Source organism: Lepus europaeus, chromosome 7, assembly GCF_033115175.1.
Source record: "Lepus europaeus isolate LE1 chromosome 7, mLepTim1.pri, whole genome shotgun sequence".
Lineage (NCBI taxonomy): Eukaryota > Metazoa > Chordata > Mammalia > Lagomorpha > Leporidae > Lepus > Lepus europaeus.
This window is the reverse complement of record NC_084833.1, coordinates 67,479,752-67,493,432: the sequence shown is the minus strand read 5'-3', so window position 1 is coordinate 67,493,432 and position 13,681 is coordinate 67,479,752. Positions and strand designations below refer to the sequence as shown.

At 56.4% G+C, this 13,681-nt stretch overlaps 1 protein-coding gene across 1 annotated transcript in view; it reads right to left on the bottom strand.

Moving 5' to 3' along the window:
- Window positions 1–214: 214 nt before the first annotated feature.
- Window positions 215–13,681, bottom strand: part of USP35 (ubiquitin specific peptidase 35) — a 41,874-nt gene continuing 28,407 nt past the window's right edge. Inside the window, exons 8-11 of the mRNA XM_062198273.1 lie at window positions 4,638–4,731; window positions 3,867–3,973; window positions 2,282–3,497; window positions 215–1,577 (exon numbers count right to left, since the gene is read on the bottom strand). Of these exons, the coding sequence (XP_062054257.1) occupies window positions 1,410–1,577; window positions 2,282–3,497; window positions 3,867–3,973; window positions 4,638–4,731 (1,585 nt within the window). The 3' untranslated portion in view covers window positions 215–1,409. The remainder of the gene's footprint in view (window positions 1,578–2,281; window positions 3,498–3,866; window positions 3,974–4,637; window positions 4,732–13,681) is intronic.

Below are 13,681 nucleotides of genomic sequence, written 5' to 3'. Positions count from 1 at the left end.
GCCTGGGTGTCAGTCCAATTGCAACCACCGGGCCCGCTTCCTCAGGTCCCTGATGGGTGACAGCTCCACCTGCTGCAAAAGCCCTCAGCCGGCTCAGGAGAGGCCACATCCTGCCTCTGCCCATACCCAGCCTCCCAGAGGAGGGGCTGTCGGGGTGGCAGCACGTGTTCCAGGGTGTCCCAAGTCCTGAAAAACCTCCCAGACCAGCTGGTCGGCAAAGTACTCTCTGCTGTGTCCCACTGGGTGCCTCCTGCTCGGTCCTCCGAGGCCCAGCACCAGTGCCCAGGTCTGTCACCAGGTGTGTCCTCACCTCACCTTGAGGAGCAAGGAGGGCCATCCAACTTCCCAGGCAGGGAGGAGAGCAAGCGGACAGAGCACATCACAGCCGCCGAGGCAGGAAGAACGACAGCTTTCCCAGGCATCAGAGAACCTAGCTTTATTCCTGTTCAAGAACACGAGTTTCTCCTCTCCATTTTGAGGGGGCTACAGCAGTGTCAGGGCCCATGGAGGCAGCCCTCACACAGCCGCCAAGCTCAGAGCAGCCAAGCCAGCCAGCTGCCGCCACACAGACTGTGGCTTCGTGAGAAACATCTTTGCAGGAAAATAAAGCCCCTCTACCTCAACCAGAGCGGGGGAGGGGGCGATGCTAATGGTGGCATCTCAGGCACTGAGGCGGGCGAGGCTGGGAGGGGCGAAGGCTTTCCCTGTGGCACAACACCTGGTGTGGGGACGGAGGACCCAATGGGAGACCTGGGGCCGGTCCTGGGTCAGGCCACTTCCCATCTGCACTGCTCTCAAAAGGGCCAACTGCGGAGGCGTGCACCTGCCTCGCCCCTAAGACCTCAGAACAGCTGGAGGGCAGCCAGAGGCAGCCCACAGCCCCAGCCCATGCACAGGCGTGGATCCCGGTGTGCTTTTCATGCTGGAGCCAGAACTGGCCAAGAGGGGCTGAAGGGAAAGGCGACCTGAGCCAGGCACTGGAGGCGATGCCCAGGCCCGCGTCCCGAGCGAGGTCCCCTATCCCAGGGCAGGCTCCTTGCAGGGAGAGGCCAAGCCCACCGCCTGCCCAGGGAGGCTGCTGCAAGTCAGCCAGGACACTTGGGAGTGAAATCTTAACGTAGCCGATGCCAGCATCAGGGCCTGAGGTCCAAGAAGCTTGGACCTCACATCTGCATCTCTACCAAGGTGACAGGGCCAACGTTCCAGAAGCTTCCTTCTGCAGCCCTGTGCCCTCGAAGGGCCTACACAGAGACTGAGCCTGCCCCCAAGGCCGCCTCTGACCCCACCTGGCAGAGCAGCTCAGCCTGGGCCCTGAAGGCCCCATCCGGCTCTCAAGAGGGAGGGGCTGAGGCCTCCCCCCATTGGCTCTGCTGCCCCACAGGTAGAAACACGCTGCAGGAGGGTTGCCATTAGAAGACCAGTCTATGGAAGTCACCGCCATTGCCACCTGCAGGGTTGCAGCCTCCCGCAGAGCCTTCGTCCTCATCCTTGTCGTCGTCAAATCCCCTCCCCCAGTGGGGAGATGCGGGGAGGGCCGAGATGTAGGCTGCTCGGCTCCGGGCCTCCTTCTCTTGCTCCTGGAAACACGGGGTGGGGGTGGGGGGCAGCTTAAAATTCAGACGCCGAAGCCAGTTCCTCCCTTCACTCCCTCCCCAGGGCCACTAAGCACACGGCACTTCTGATGATCCCTGGGTCCAGGCCACAGGCAGGATGGGTGGGCAGGCCATGCCTCCCGCTGGGGACAGGAGGCCCCACCTTAGCCACCTCTCAGCAGGAACCCCAGTGCCTCAGACTGCGACTGGCTGACCACATGGCCCCAGGAAGCAGGCAGTCAGGGGACCAGGAGGTGGCCTCACACCACACAGGGGCCTCCACGCTGCTTCCTGCCCTGGGCCGACAGCTCCCCACCTGTCAACACCCGGGCCACAGACACTGCTGGGAGGAACCGTGCACCGCCCCCCCCCCCCCCCCCCACTGCAGGCAGGTCAGCTGACCCCTTGTGACAGAGATGGCCCACCTGCCACACACAAACAGCCCATCCAGGCACTTGCCAGTTGCTCAACATCTGGACACCACCCCTGACAGTAAGGAACGGGGGCAGAGGCCCAGGTATGCTGGGAAGCCCACAGGGCTGCTCAGGCAGGCTTAGGAAGTCGCTGTGGCTGTGCCTCCCAGGGAGGAGCCGAGGTCTGTGCAGCCCACCAAGGCGCCGTCAGCTCTGAGCAGCCTGCCCCTGGGTGAAAAGGGAGAGGCGCAGTGAGAGGCCGGGGCGTCTGCTTACCTGCAGGTACAGGATGTTGTCTTTGGAAATGGCTTCCATCAGGTCCTTGTGCAGGGTGGGCTCGGCGCGCACTCTGGGCGACCCGGGCTCGGCTGCTGGTCCGTCCCCGGGCCGCTGCCGGTAGAAGAGCACGTAGGCCGTGTCTTTGGGGAAGAAGGAGGTGACGTTGCTGACGGACTCGAAGGAGGAGAAGGACACCCGGGTGTCATTGAACAGGTACCACTGGTTCTCGGGCTCGGGCCTGTCGGCGGCCCCGGACCGGGCCGCGCCCTCCCGGGCATAGCAGTAGTAGTGGCCGCTCTCGGAGGACACGCCCGAGTGCACCACGACGCTGCACAGGTCGTAGGCCTGGCCCCGGCCGCCGGCCAGCGGCAGGCGGAGCAGCAGCGGGATGGCGACGTCGTCGAGGATCTTGCGGCGCCGCATGGTGCGCAGGTCGAAGGAGAAGCGCAGCAGCGTGAGGATGAGGTAGCGCGGCCCCTGGCTCAGCTCCACCACCTTCTCGGCGTCCTGCAGGGAGGCGCACGACTCGCAGCGGTAGCGGTTCTCGGCCGTCAGCCGCTCGGGCGACAGGAAGTAGTTGACCAGGTCCAGGACAGAGCGGGAGCCCTCGGGGCTGGACGGGGCGGCGGCAGCGCCTGGGGTGCCGGGGCCCGAGGTGTCCTCCTCCTTCTCCGTCTCCTCCTTCTCCTTCTCCACCTTCTCCTCCTCCTCCCTCTCCTCCTCCTCCTCTTTCTGCGGTGGCGGCGGCGGCTGCTGCTCCCCCCGCGGGCCTTCCTCCCCCTCCTCCTCCGCCGCGCCTCCCTCGTCCCTCTCCGCCTCCGCGTCCTCCTCCCTCTCGGCGCCCAGGCCGTCGATGTGCAGCACGGGAGGCGCGGCGTCGCCGGCGATGCAGACCTTGCGCTGCCGCCCGGCGCCCGCCCTGCCGGCGGCCTGGGCCCTCACCTCCTCCGCGGGCCGCAGCACCGAGCCCAGGCGGCGGCGGCGGCGGCAGCGCTCGGGCGGCGGAAAGGCCAGGGAGAGGTCGGTGAAGGCCTCCTCGCGGGAGGAGACGTTGAGGCAGCGCAGACAGCGGATCCGTGTCACTATCTTGCCTCCGAACATCGTCTCCACTGAGGTCGACCTGGGGCCGGGGGGCTCCTCCGGCGGGGAGGGCGTGCTCGACTGCTTGAGCTTCTGGCAGATCCTGGTGCCCGTTTTCTCCTCTTCGTGCAGCCTGGAGCGGGCGACACGGGCTCTACGTCCGCACCGACCACGCAGGGGTGAGCGCGCGCGCACACACACACACACACACATCCATGCACCTGTGCCCTCATGCGACAGATGACCTATATGCGGGCTCATCACAAGCAGCCAGCTCCATGGGCCTGTGCACGCAGAACAACGACAAGGACAAGCACCCAGTGACCAGCACAGCGTGGCGTGCGTGCCCTGCCCCCACCCCTCCCAGAACTCAGCCTTGCGGGGCCAGGCTTCCCGGCCGCTCAGTCCCGCGGCACATGCCGCCCCACGCCACCCCACGCCCCCCAAGTCAAGGCAGCAGCCCAGCCCAGGGATGCAGGAGGGCTCTCCCGGCCTCCCTTACCGATCCAACAGGTACTTCAAGTACTCGGAGCAGTCCTGCTGGGTGCCGGGGCTGAACCAGGGTGTCCAGGAGGCAGAGAGGAAGTTCTCCGGGGAAATGGCGGGCCGCTGGGACAAGGCGTCCGAAAGGCATGGTCAGGAGCAGGTGGCCCTCCCTCACTCACCAGCTCTGCAGCGCGCTAGGCCTGGGGTCCGACCCGGGAGAAGCCTTCCCTCCCATCCCACAAGTCCTCCCGGGCAGGGCACGGGGTTCACATAAACCCACACTTTGTGCCTTTGCTAACAGCCCGTCTGCGCCCAGCACCCTCTCCATGTCCCAAGGAGTCCAGGGTGCGGCCCCCCACCACCACCACATCCCCCGCACACTGCTCTCCCTTCTGTGAAGCCAGTGACGGCTGAAGGCCCCTGCCCGGGGCTTGCTCAGCTCTGTGCCCCACCCAGGGTCCTGCGGAGTCCCTGGCCCAGCGCTGTCGGCCCCTGAGGGTTTGGGCAGCATTTGTTTTGTCCGCCCACGCCCTCAACACCCCCCAGGTGCTGGACAGGAGAGGAATAAAACCAGACTCAAGCACGCACACCTTCTCCTGCCCAGGAGATTTCGGGGCCACTCAGCCGGCACCATGGGCTTTGGCCCTGAGCCTGTGTCAGCCTGGCCGGGGCCCAGCCACGTAACTGCTCACAGCGGCAGGTGGCGTGGAAGCAAAGGGGAAGTGTGGGTGCAGGAGCCGGCCTGGGCCCCCCCCACCATTGTACCCCACCCCCACCCCACACACACCTGACTGTGCTCCAGGAAGGCGAAGAGCCACTGCAACTTGGTCATCAAGGGCTGCGAGTTGTCCTCGGTCAGACGGAGCACGCAGTGCCTGAAGCTTCGAAACAAAGCAGCAGCATCTGGGGTAAGGCCAGGGCTCCCAGCAGCCTCTGTTCAGCGCCAGCGCGGGCAGCGCAGCGCCTCCATGCCAAGGCACAGACGTTCCTCGGGCCACATGGGCCAGGGAGCAGGAGAACAACGTGGCCTGGCGTGTCCCAGGTCAGGGACACAGCAGCGACCTTGGTTTAGACAAAGGTTCGAGGGGATGACCCCTACAGTCCCTTCCAGCTCCAGCTGCAGGATTCAAACACATGACTCTAAGGTTCCAGAGCTCTAAGGCTGGGAGCCTCGTGTGTGACAGAGTTCACGCCACCGCCATCCCAGCCACCCACACATGCTTCTCGTCCCTGGGAGACGGCACCCACACCCACCCACAGCAGCAGGACTTGCTCTGACCTCGGCTCTCCGATCCACTCCTCCAGCCACTGCTGAGCGCCCTCACCCTAAAGCCACCCCAGGCCATTCCCCAGAGGAAGGGGTCAATGCAAGGAATACTCTAAAAGATGGCACAGCTGGAGGGGGCTGGCCCCAGGTGTCAGGTGTGACCCCGTGGGGCACAGGGCCACTCCTGACGCCCGCATTCCCTGGAGTGGGCCAGTTCTAGGCTCCGGCCCAGCTCCGGCTGGGGCTCCTGGGTCATGCATTTCTCTACACCGACCCCACTGCATGGGCTGGCACTGCTCCGAGTGTGGGCACTCGGCCAGCCTAGGACAAGGTCGCTGGGACTGGAGTAGCATTTAGGACTGCGGGAAGCATTTCAACGTGACCACCGGGGAGACAGAGTGAGACGGCGGCTGTGTAACCTTTGGGTGCCTGCTCACACAGGAGCTGAGGAAGGAAGCCGGGCCAACGCCAGAGCGCCTTCGGGGTTGTGCCACGAGAAGACACTGCAGAAGGCAGGACGCTAACAGCTGCCGTCACCCTGCCCCTGGCTCTCTGGGGTGCGGCAGGCGGAGAGATGTCTCCCCTTCTGCTTGGGAAAAGGAGAGGGATTAAGTCCAGATCTCAGGCTTGAAACCTCATCCCAGGCCAGCTACAGTGAGACCTGAGGCCAGACAGAGCGCCGCCATGCTGCCCCGGGGGCCTGGACCCTGCTTAGCCAGGCAACCAAGGCACCAGCTCTACCCACCCTCCCCCAAACCTCTGGTAGATGTGCAGCAAGACTCCTGCTACTGGGGAAGAGGGTGGGAAAGGGAGCTTGAGAATCTGCTTTGAAGCTCGGTGCCCAGCCTGCCTGGTAGGACCCAGCACGAGATAAGCCCAGAGGCCTCTGTCTCCAGGCCAGCGCTCACAGACGCAGCTTCTAAACCTGCCCGGTCTCGGGTGCAGTCCTACAGCCTGGGAGGGCGGGCTTGGTGTGGATCCACCAGACAGCACAGGGCCCCGTGGCGGCAAAACTCAGTGCAACCCAAATTAATGTGAGCTAGGTGGCCGAGAGACAGCCTTTACTGCTCCCCAGCCCCTTACCTTGGGCAGACAGCAGGGGGCAAGACCTCAGCCACTGGGGAGTAGGGTACCCTGGTGAACACAGGACTGCATCACAGCCAAGATGGTAAAACCCAACATCAGGCAGGTCCCAACGGTCCCTGACCCTAGGCCAGGACCTGCAGATGGAGCCTCTGGAACTGCTTCCCATGCCAGTTTGAGACCCATGGCCCAGTCAATTGGCCCTATGCCCTGGCCAGCACCACACGCACCTCCGCAGCAGGCAGAGCCGAGCTCCATGGGCACTGCCCGCCCCCCAGGCTGCACAGTCAGGGCGGGCTGTGGCACCCTTTCCCCAGCCCCAGGCAGGACAGCAGTGTCTGCTGGAGGGAAGACAAGGGAGGCCACTGCCCAGACATCGCATGGGAACCCGCACACAGCCACCGTGCTCCTGCTACCACGCTCCAGCCACACCCCTGCCACCACAGGAACCCAACTGATCCCTGCGACCACAGCCACCACAGACTGAGGGCCACCCCGCAAGCCGCCATTGAGCCCCCACGGACCATTGCCGGGACCGAGGAGCGCCCCAAGCCCCCACCACACTGCCACTGGCTACAATGGGAGGCATAGGGACATTACACCACAGCCTCCAGCTACAACTAATGCGGAGAGCGCCTACCAGACCAGACCCTGAAGACCTACCTTCAGGAAAAATCCTTTTACTGCAAAAACAACTTTCTGAGAGTCAGTCATCTGCCAGATACACGAACATCTACCTCAGGACACAGGAAGCATGGAACAGCAAGAAATACGGTGTCCCCGAGGTACACCAGGACACTGTGGTCACAGAGTCCAATCAAGCTGACCAAAGACCTCAGCTTGGGCCTAGCGCTGTGGCATGGTGGGTAAAGCAGCTGGCTAGAGTGCCGGCATCCCATATGGGCACCAGTTTGAGTCTCAGCTGCTCCACTTCCAATGCAGCTCTCTGTGATGGCCTGGGAAAGCAGAAGATGGCCCAACTCCTTGGGCCCCTGAGCCTACATGGGAGACCCCGAAGAAGCTCCTGGCTTCTGATCAGCCCAGCTCCAGCCATCTGGGGAGTGAACCAGCGGATAGACAACCCCTACCTTTCTCTATCTCTGCTTCTGCCTCTAACTCTTTCAAATAAATAAATCTTAAGAAGAACAAGATCTAAGCTTTAAGACAAATCTTTACCAATATCACACTCAGACCAAATACAACAAGACAGAGAACGAAACAGCCTCTGAGACCTTTGGGACACCACTACATGAGATCTCTTTTTTATGATTATTCTGAAAGTCAGAGTTACACAGAGAAGGAGAGGCAGAGAGAGAGGGGTCCCACATCTGCTGGTTCACCCTCCAGATGGCTGCAACGGCTGTAGCCTTGCTGATCCAAAGCCAGGAGCCCCCTCTGGGTCCCCCATGCAGCAGCAGGGCCCAAGGACTCCATCCTCCACCGCTTTCCCAGGCCACAGCAAAGAGCTGAATCAGAAGTGGAGCAGCCAGGACCAAACCGGTGCCCATATAGGATGCCGGCACTGCAGGTGGTGGCCCCACCCACTATGCCACAGCGCCAGCCTTGTGACATCTATTTGAATTCTGGAAATCTCAAAAGGAGGAGAGAGGAATAAAAGCATAGAAAAACCTATGGAAAGAAATAACAACCAAAATCATGGTGAAGATACTAACATCCAGGCTCAAGAGGCCCACACGACCCCAAACAGGTATAGCAACAAAAGACCTCACAGCAACACATTATGATCAAATGCTCAGAAATGCAACACAAAGTCAAATCCAAAATCTGTAAGAGAAACGTGTGCAGGCACTTACAGGGGACCCTATTACAGCAGATTTCTCCAAAGAACCCTTATAGGCCAAGAGGGCAAGAAATGATATATTCTGAGTTCTGAAAGAAAAGTACCGCCCACTGAGAATACTATACCCAGCAAAACTATCCTCCACAAATGAACAAGAGATTAAGCTTTCCAAACAAGGAAATGATGGAATTCAGCACCACCAACTTACCTTCCAAAAGGTGCTTCAAGGAGACCCAAACACAGAAGCAAAACAAAGTTAACTCCCATCACAAAAACACGAGAGTAGAGACACAAGAGAAATATGGAGAAATCCAACTTCATCAAAACTGCACAACCAGACATGAAAAACAGAGAAAGAAAAAGATATTCAAGATAAACGAGGTATGGCTTGAAATGACATGACTAAGTCATGCTTATCATTAATGGTCTTGAATATTAAAGGAAAAAATCCCCAGTTAAAAGCTAAGAAAACAAGACCTAGTGATACGCTGCCTACAAGAAACTCACCTCACCAGTAAAGACACAGACTGAAAGTGAAACATGGAAAAAGACAATCCATGCTAACAGACCAAAAGCAACCAGAAGCAGCTATGTTGCATCAGACAAAACAGGCTTCAAGACAAAAACTCTAAAGGAGACAAGGTCACCATGATGCCCAAGGGAATAAGTCAGCAAGAACATAATGAGTGGAAATGCACATGCATTCAATGCCTAAGCTCCCAACCGGATCAAACATTATCAGATCTCCAGGCAAAGACAGGTTCCAACACAGAACAGCGGAGGTCTCCAACACCCCAAGTTCCTCAGTGCAGAGACCATCAAGACCCCAAAGCCACTAAGAAACCACACCATTGCTACACTCTACTGGACATACACTGAACTGCCCCACAGACCAAATGGCCCTACCAGACACTTTTCATCCAACAGTCACACATATACATTCTGTCATCAACACAGAACGCTCTCCAGGACAGAGCACATTAAGTGCATCTCAAAGGCAAACATCAAAAGCATATCACATATCTCTTCTGACAATGGTGGAGCAAAAGAAGCGTTAGGAATTATGCAAACACGCTGAGAACCAACAACATGCTCCTGAGTCACAATGGGCCATCGAAGAAACGAACAAGGAAAGTTAACAATTCCTTGAAAAAACAAAGATGGAAACATATGTAATTAAACTTACGGGAAACGGCAAGAGCAGTACCAAGTTCAGTTTAGGGGCCAGCGCTATGGCACAGTGGGTAAAAAGCCGCCGCCTGTGACAACGGCATCCCACATGGGCACTGCTAATGTGACTAAGAAGGCAGCAGAGGATGGCCCAAGTGCTCAGGCCTCTGCACCCACACTGGAGACCCAGAGGAAACTCCTGACTCCTGCCTTCAGACTGGCCTAGCTCCAGCTGTCGTGGCCATTTAAGGAGTGAGCCAGCAGATGCAAGATCTCTAACACTGCCTTTTTTTTTTTTTTTTTATTTAAATTTACTGATTTGAAAGTCAGAGTTACACAGCGAGGAGAGGCAGACAGAGGTCTTCCATCCGCTGATCCACTCCCCATTTGGCTGCAACAACTGGAACTGCATCAATTCAAAGCCAGGAGCTTCTTCTGGGTCTCCCATACGGGTGCAGAGGCCCAAGGACTTGGGCCATAACACTGCCTTTTGAATAAATAAATGTATCTTTTAAAAAGTTCAGTTTAATCACCTATGTTTAAAAAGATATCAAATAACCTAAAAATGCATTCCAAGGACCTTTAAAAACAAAATAGTGGACTAAGCCTCTGCCTGCAGCACCAGCATCCCATATGGGCACTGGCTCTGGTCCCAGCTGTTCCTCTTCCGATCCAGCTCTCTACTATGGCCTGGGAAAGCAGAAGAAGCCCAAGGGCTTGGGCCCCTGCACGCGCATAGGAGACCATTAAGAAGCTCCTGGCTCCAGATTGCTCCAGCTCTGGCTGTTGCAGCCATTTGGGGACTAAAACAACAGATGGAAGACCTCCCTCTGTAACTCTGCCTCAAGTAAGTAAAAAATCTTAAAAAAAAAAAAAAGTAGAACAAAGCTCAGAGCATAAAAAAATGAAGTAGAGACTAACAATACAGAAGATAAATGAACTGAGTTGGCTTCTGGAAAAGAAAAATGGATGAGCCTTTATCTAGACTAACCAACAAAACAAGGCTCAAAATCAGATGAAAAGAGATGCTACAACTGATACCACATAAATATATATTAGGAATTACTAACCACTATAAGGTAGCAGATGGGAAAATCTATGATAGATAGATTTCTAGACACATGTAACTCACCAAAACTGAATCATGAAGACACAGGAAAACTAAACAAGCCAAAGAGAAACGAGACTGAATCAGTCCTAAGAAAATGTCTCACAGCAAAGTGCAGCATTCGAAGGCTTCACTGAATTCCTCCAAACTTCCAAGGAAGGAATCTTAAAGATTTATTTATTTATATGAAAGGCAGAATTAGAGAGAGGGGAAGAGAAGGAGGGAGGGAGATCGATCTTCCATCCAGTGGCTCACTCCCCAGGTGGTGGCAAAGGCTGGGGCAGGGCCAGGACAAACCCAGGAGCCTTAAACTCCACCCAGGTCTCGCACATGGGTGCTGCTTTCCCGGGCACATGAGCAGGGAGCCGGATCACAAGTGGAAGAAGAACTACCACCAATTCTTTTCAAATGATTCCCCCAAATGTCACTGGAATGTCAATGGAAGGGAACCCTTCCAAATGCATTCTGTGAGGACAGCCTGACCTGGATTCCTAAACCGAAACCAGACAAGCACATGGCAAAAATACACCTACAGGCCAACATCCCTGATGCACCTAGACACAAAAATTCTCAGTAAAATACTATCAATACAACAGCACATCAAAACAATAATCATTCCCATGATCAAGGGGGACTTACTCCAGGATGCAGGATGGCTCAACGTATCCAAGTCAATAAATACAATAACAAAACAGGATAAGAATCGCATCATCAGAAACAGCTTTTGATAAAACACAACATCCGGGTGGACGGTGCGGCACGGCAGGTTACGCCACCACTTGGGACACTCACGTCCCATATTGAAGTCCCAGCTACTCTGCTTCTGGCCCAACTTCTCGTAATGCATCCTGGGAGGCAGCAATGACGGCTCAAGAACTTGGGCCCCTGCCACCCATATGGGAGACCAGGTGGAGTTCTGGGATCCTTGCTTCAGCCTGGCTCAGCTCCAACTGTTGCAGACATTTGGAGAGCAAACCAGCAGATGGAAAATCTCTCCCTTTCAAAATTAACATTCAAGACTTAAAAACAAAAATACAACATGCATTCACGATAAAACCCTGAACAAATTAGGTATAGAAAGTGATGGAGCAAGGACAAAAAGCCTCAGATCCATACTGACCCCTCACCTACACACCAGCAAGCAGGCCCCCATTTCTCTGCCCCAATACAGCCCCACCCTGCCTTGACCAGCCCCAGCCTGCCTGGACTGCTGGACACACCACTATCAGAAGAGTCCAGCCATCGGCCTGAGCGCTCCCCACTCGTCCCAAGCTCTCTCCCCCCAGCTCACACTGGGATCTCGCAGGACCTTTAGAAGGAGCCCAGGCTCTCCCTCTATCTCAGCAGACCAGCTTTAGCTCCGACCCCCAAGCCCTTTCCTGCCACTTTGTACCATATAAACCACTAGTCTATAAGGCAAGGTGCTCTCTCTGCCTTGGGAGTGAGCCTGTCCCAGGCTTCATTCTTCTGAATAAACCTGGTCTGGCTTTGGCTTCACACTCTGCCCCTCCTTTCCCGACATTCATTGTGCTGAAACCCAGGAAAGGCAGAGATTGCCCCTCGCCCACTGTGGTCCCTTGGAAGCTCGGACAGCCTCCAGGCAGTCGTTGGAGAACCCGCCCTCTGAGCTTGCCTCTCTCCACCCGCCTGGGCGGGGGTTTATACCGACCTCCTGCACGCCGAGAGCACGGACAGTCTGTGGGCAAGGACCGTGACACCCCCCCCCCCCTTCCTCCAGACTTCTCTCTGTGGCAGCTGCTGAAGACCACTGCTGAGTGTCCAGCACCCGTGGCTGCCTGCATGACCCGGGGGAGCCCCCAGCTGACCTGCTCCCCTGAGGCTGGATCCCTGCCCACCTCTTACCTGCTCTTTCCTATCATCTCCATTCTCCTTCCGAGAGAGACTGTGGATGCGTGGGACCCGGAATAACCTCGGAAAACTGCGAGTCTCCAGCAAGCGCTACTCCCTGGTGAGGTTCAAAATTCCCCAGCATGAGGAATGATCCAACATGGGAAGCGGGATACACAGCAGACTCATAGAATGGCAAATGCCCTAAACAGCACTCTGGCCTCAGAATCAGCCCTTAAGGCATTCGGATCTGGCTGAAGAGCCCATGAGAGTATTTTAAGCATGGAAAGCCAAGACACTCTGGCAAAAAAACAAAAAAACAAAAAAAAAAAAAAACAAAAAAAAAACCTAAATGAAATATCCCTATGAGTGAGACCCCAGTAGAAAGAATGGGCCATCAAAGAAGGAGGTACCTTTCTCTGAAGGGAGGAGAGAACTTCCACTTTGACTATGACCTTGTCTAAATAAGATCAGAGTCTGCGAACTCAAAAGGCTTCCATAGCCTTGGCAACTCATGACAAGAGCCTAGGGTGATTACTGATGCCATAAACAAGAGTGTCAATTGTTAAATCAACAACAGGAGTCACTGTGCACTTACTCCTCATGTAGGATCTCTGTCTTTAATGTGTTGTACAATGTGAATAAATGCTATAACTAGTACTCAAACAGTATTTTACACTTTGTGTGTCTGTGTGGGTGCAAACTGTTGAAATCTTTACTTCATATATGCTAAATTGATCTTCTGTATATAAAGAGAATTGAAAATGAATCTTGATGTGAATGAATTGGGAGAGATTGGGAGAGGGGAGGGTTGTGGGTGGGAGGGAAGTTATGGGGGGGGGAGCCATTGTAATCCATTGTCAACCTCCCCCCCCTTTTTTTATTTTAAAGATTTATTTATTTGAAAGTCAGAGTTACACGGGGGGGGGGGGGGGGTCCTCCATCCGATGGTTCACTCCCCAGACAGCTGGAGCTATGCCTATCCAAAGCCAGGAGCCAGGAGCTTCTTCCAGGTCTCCCACGTGGGTGCAGGGGCCCAAGGACTTGGGCCATCTTCCACTGCTTTCCCAGGCCACAGCAGAGAGCTGGACAGGAAGTGGAGCAGCCAGGTCTCGAACCGGCGCCCATATGGGATGCCGGTGCTTCAGGCCAGGGCGTTAACCCACTGCGCCACAGCACCAGCCCCAACCTCCCCTTTTTACTTTAATTTCTGACCTGACCAAGTACTTCCCTGCAGGGGAGGGAAAATGAAAACTCCCAGGATACTTCCCAACTGCCCTCCCCGGAGTGAGTCAGACAGGCCTGAGACGCCTTTCAAAACTCCCCAGGAGAGCTGAGAGCTGCCTTGGGCTTGTCTCCCGCCTCTCACTACCCACTTGAATTTTCCTGTGCCCTCCAAAGTCAGAGGCCTTTCCCAGATCTCTTCTGCATCCAACAGCAGATCCGACTTTCAGGCTCTCTGTCTCCATGAAGCCTGCGGCCGCCACAGACTCCGTGCCTCCTTCCCCTCACCGGGGGAGGGACTTGTCCCACTTTCAGGGCGAGGACACTTGT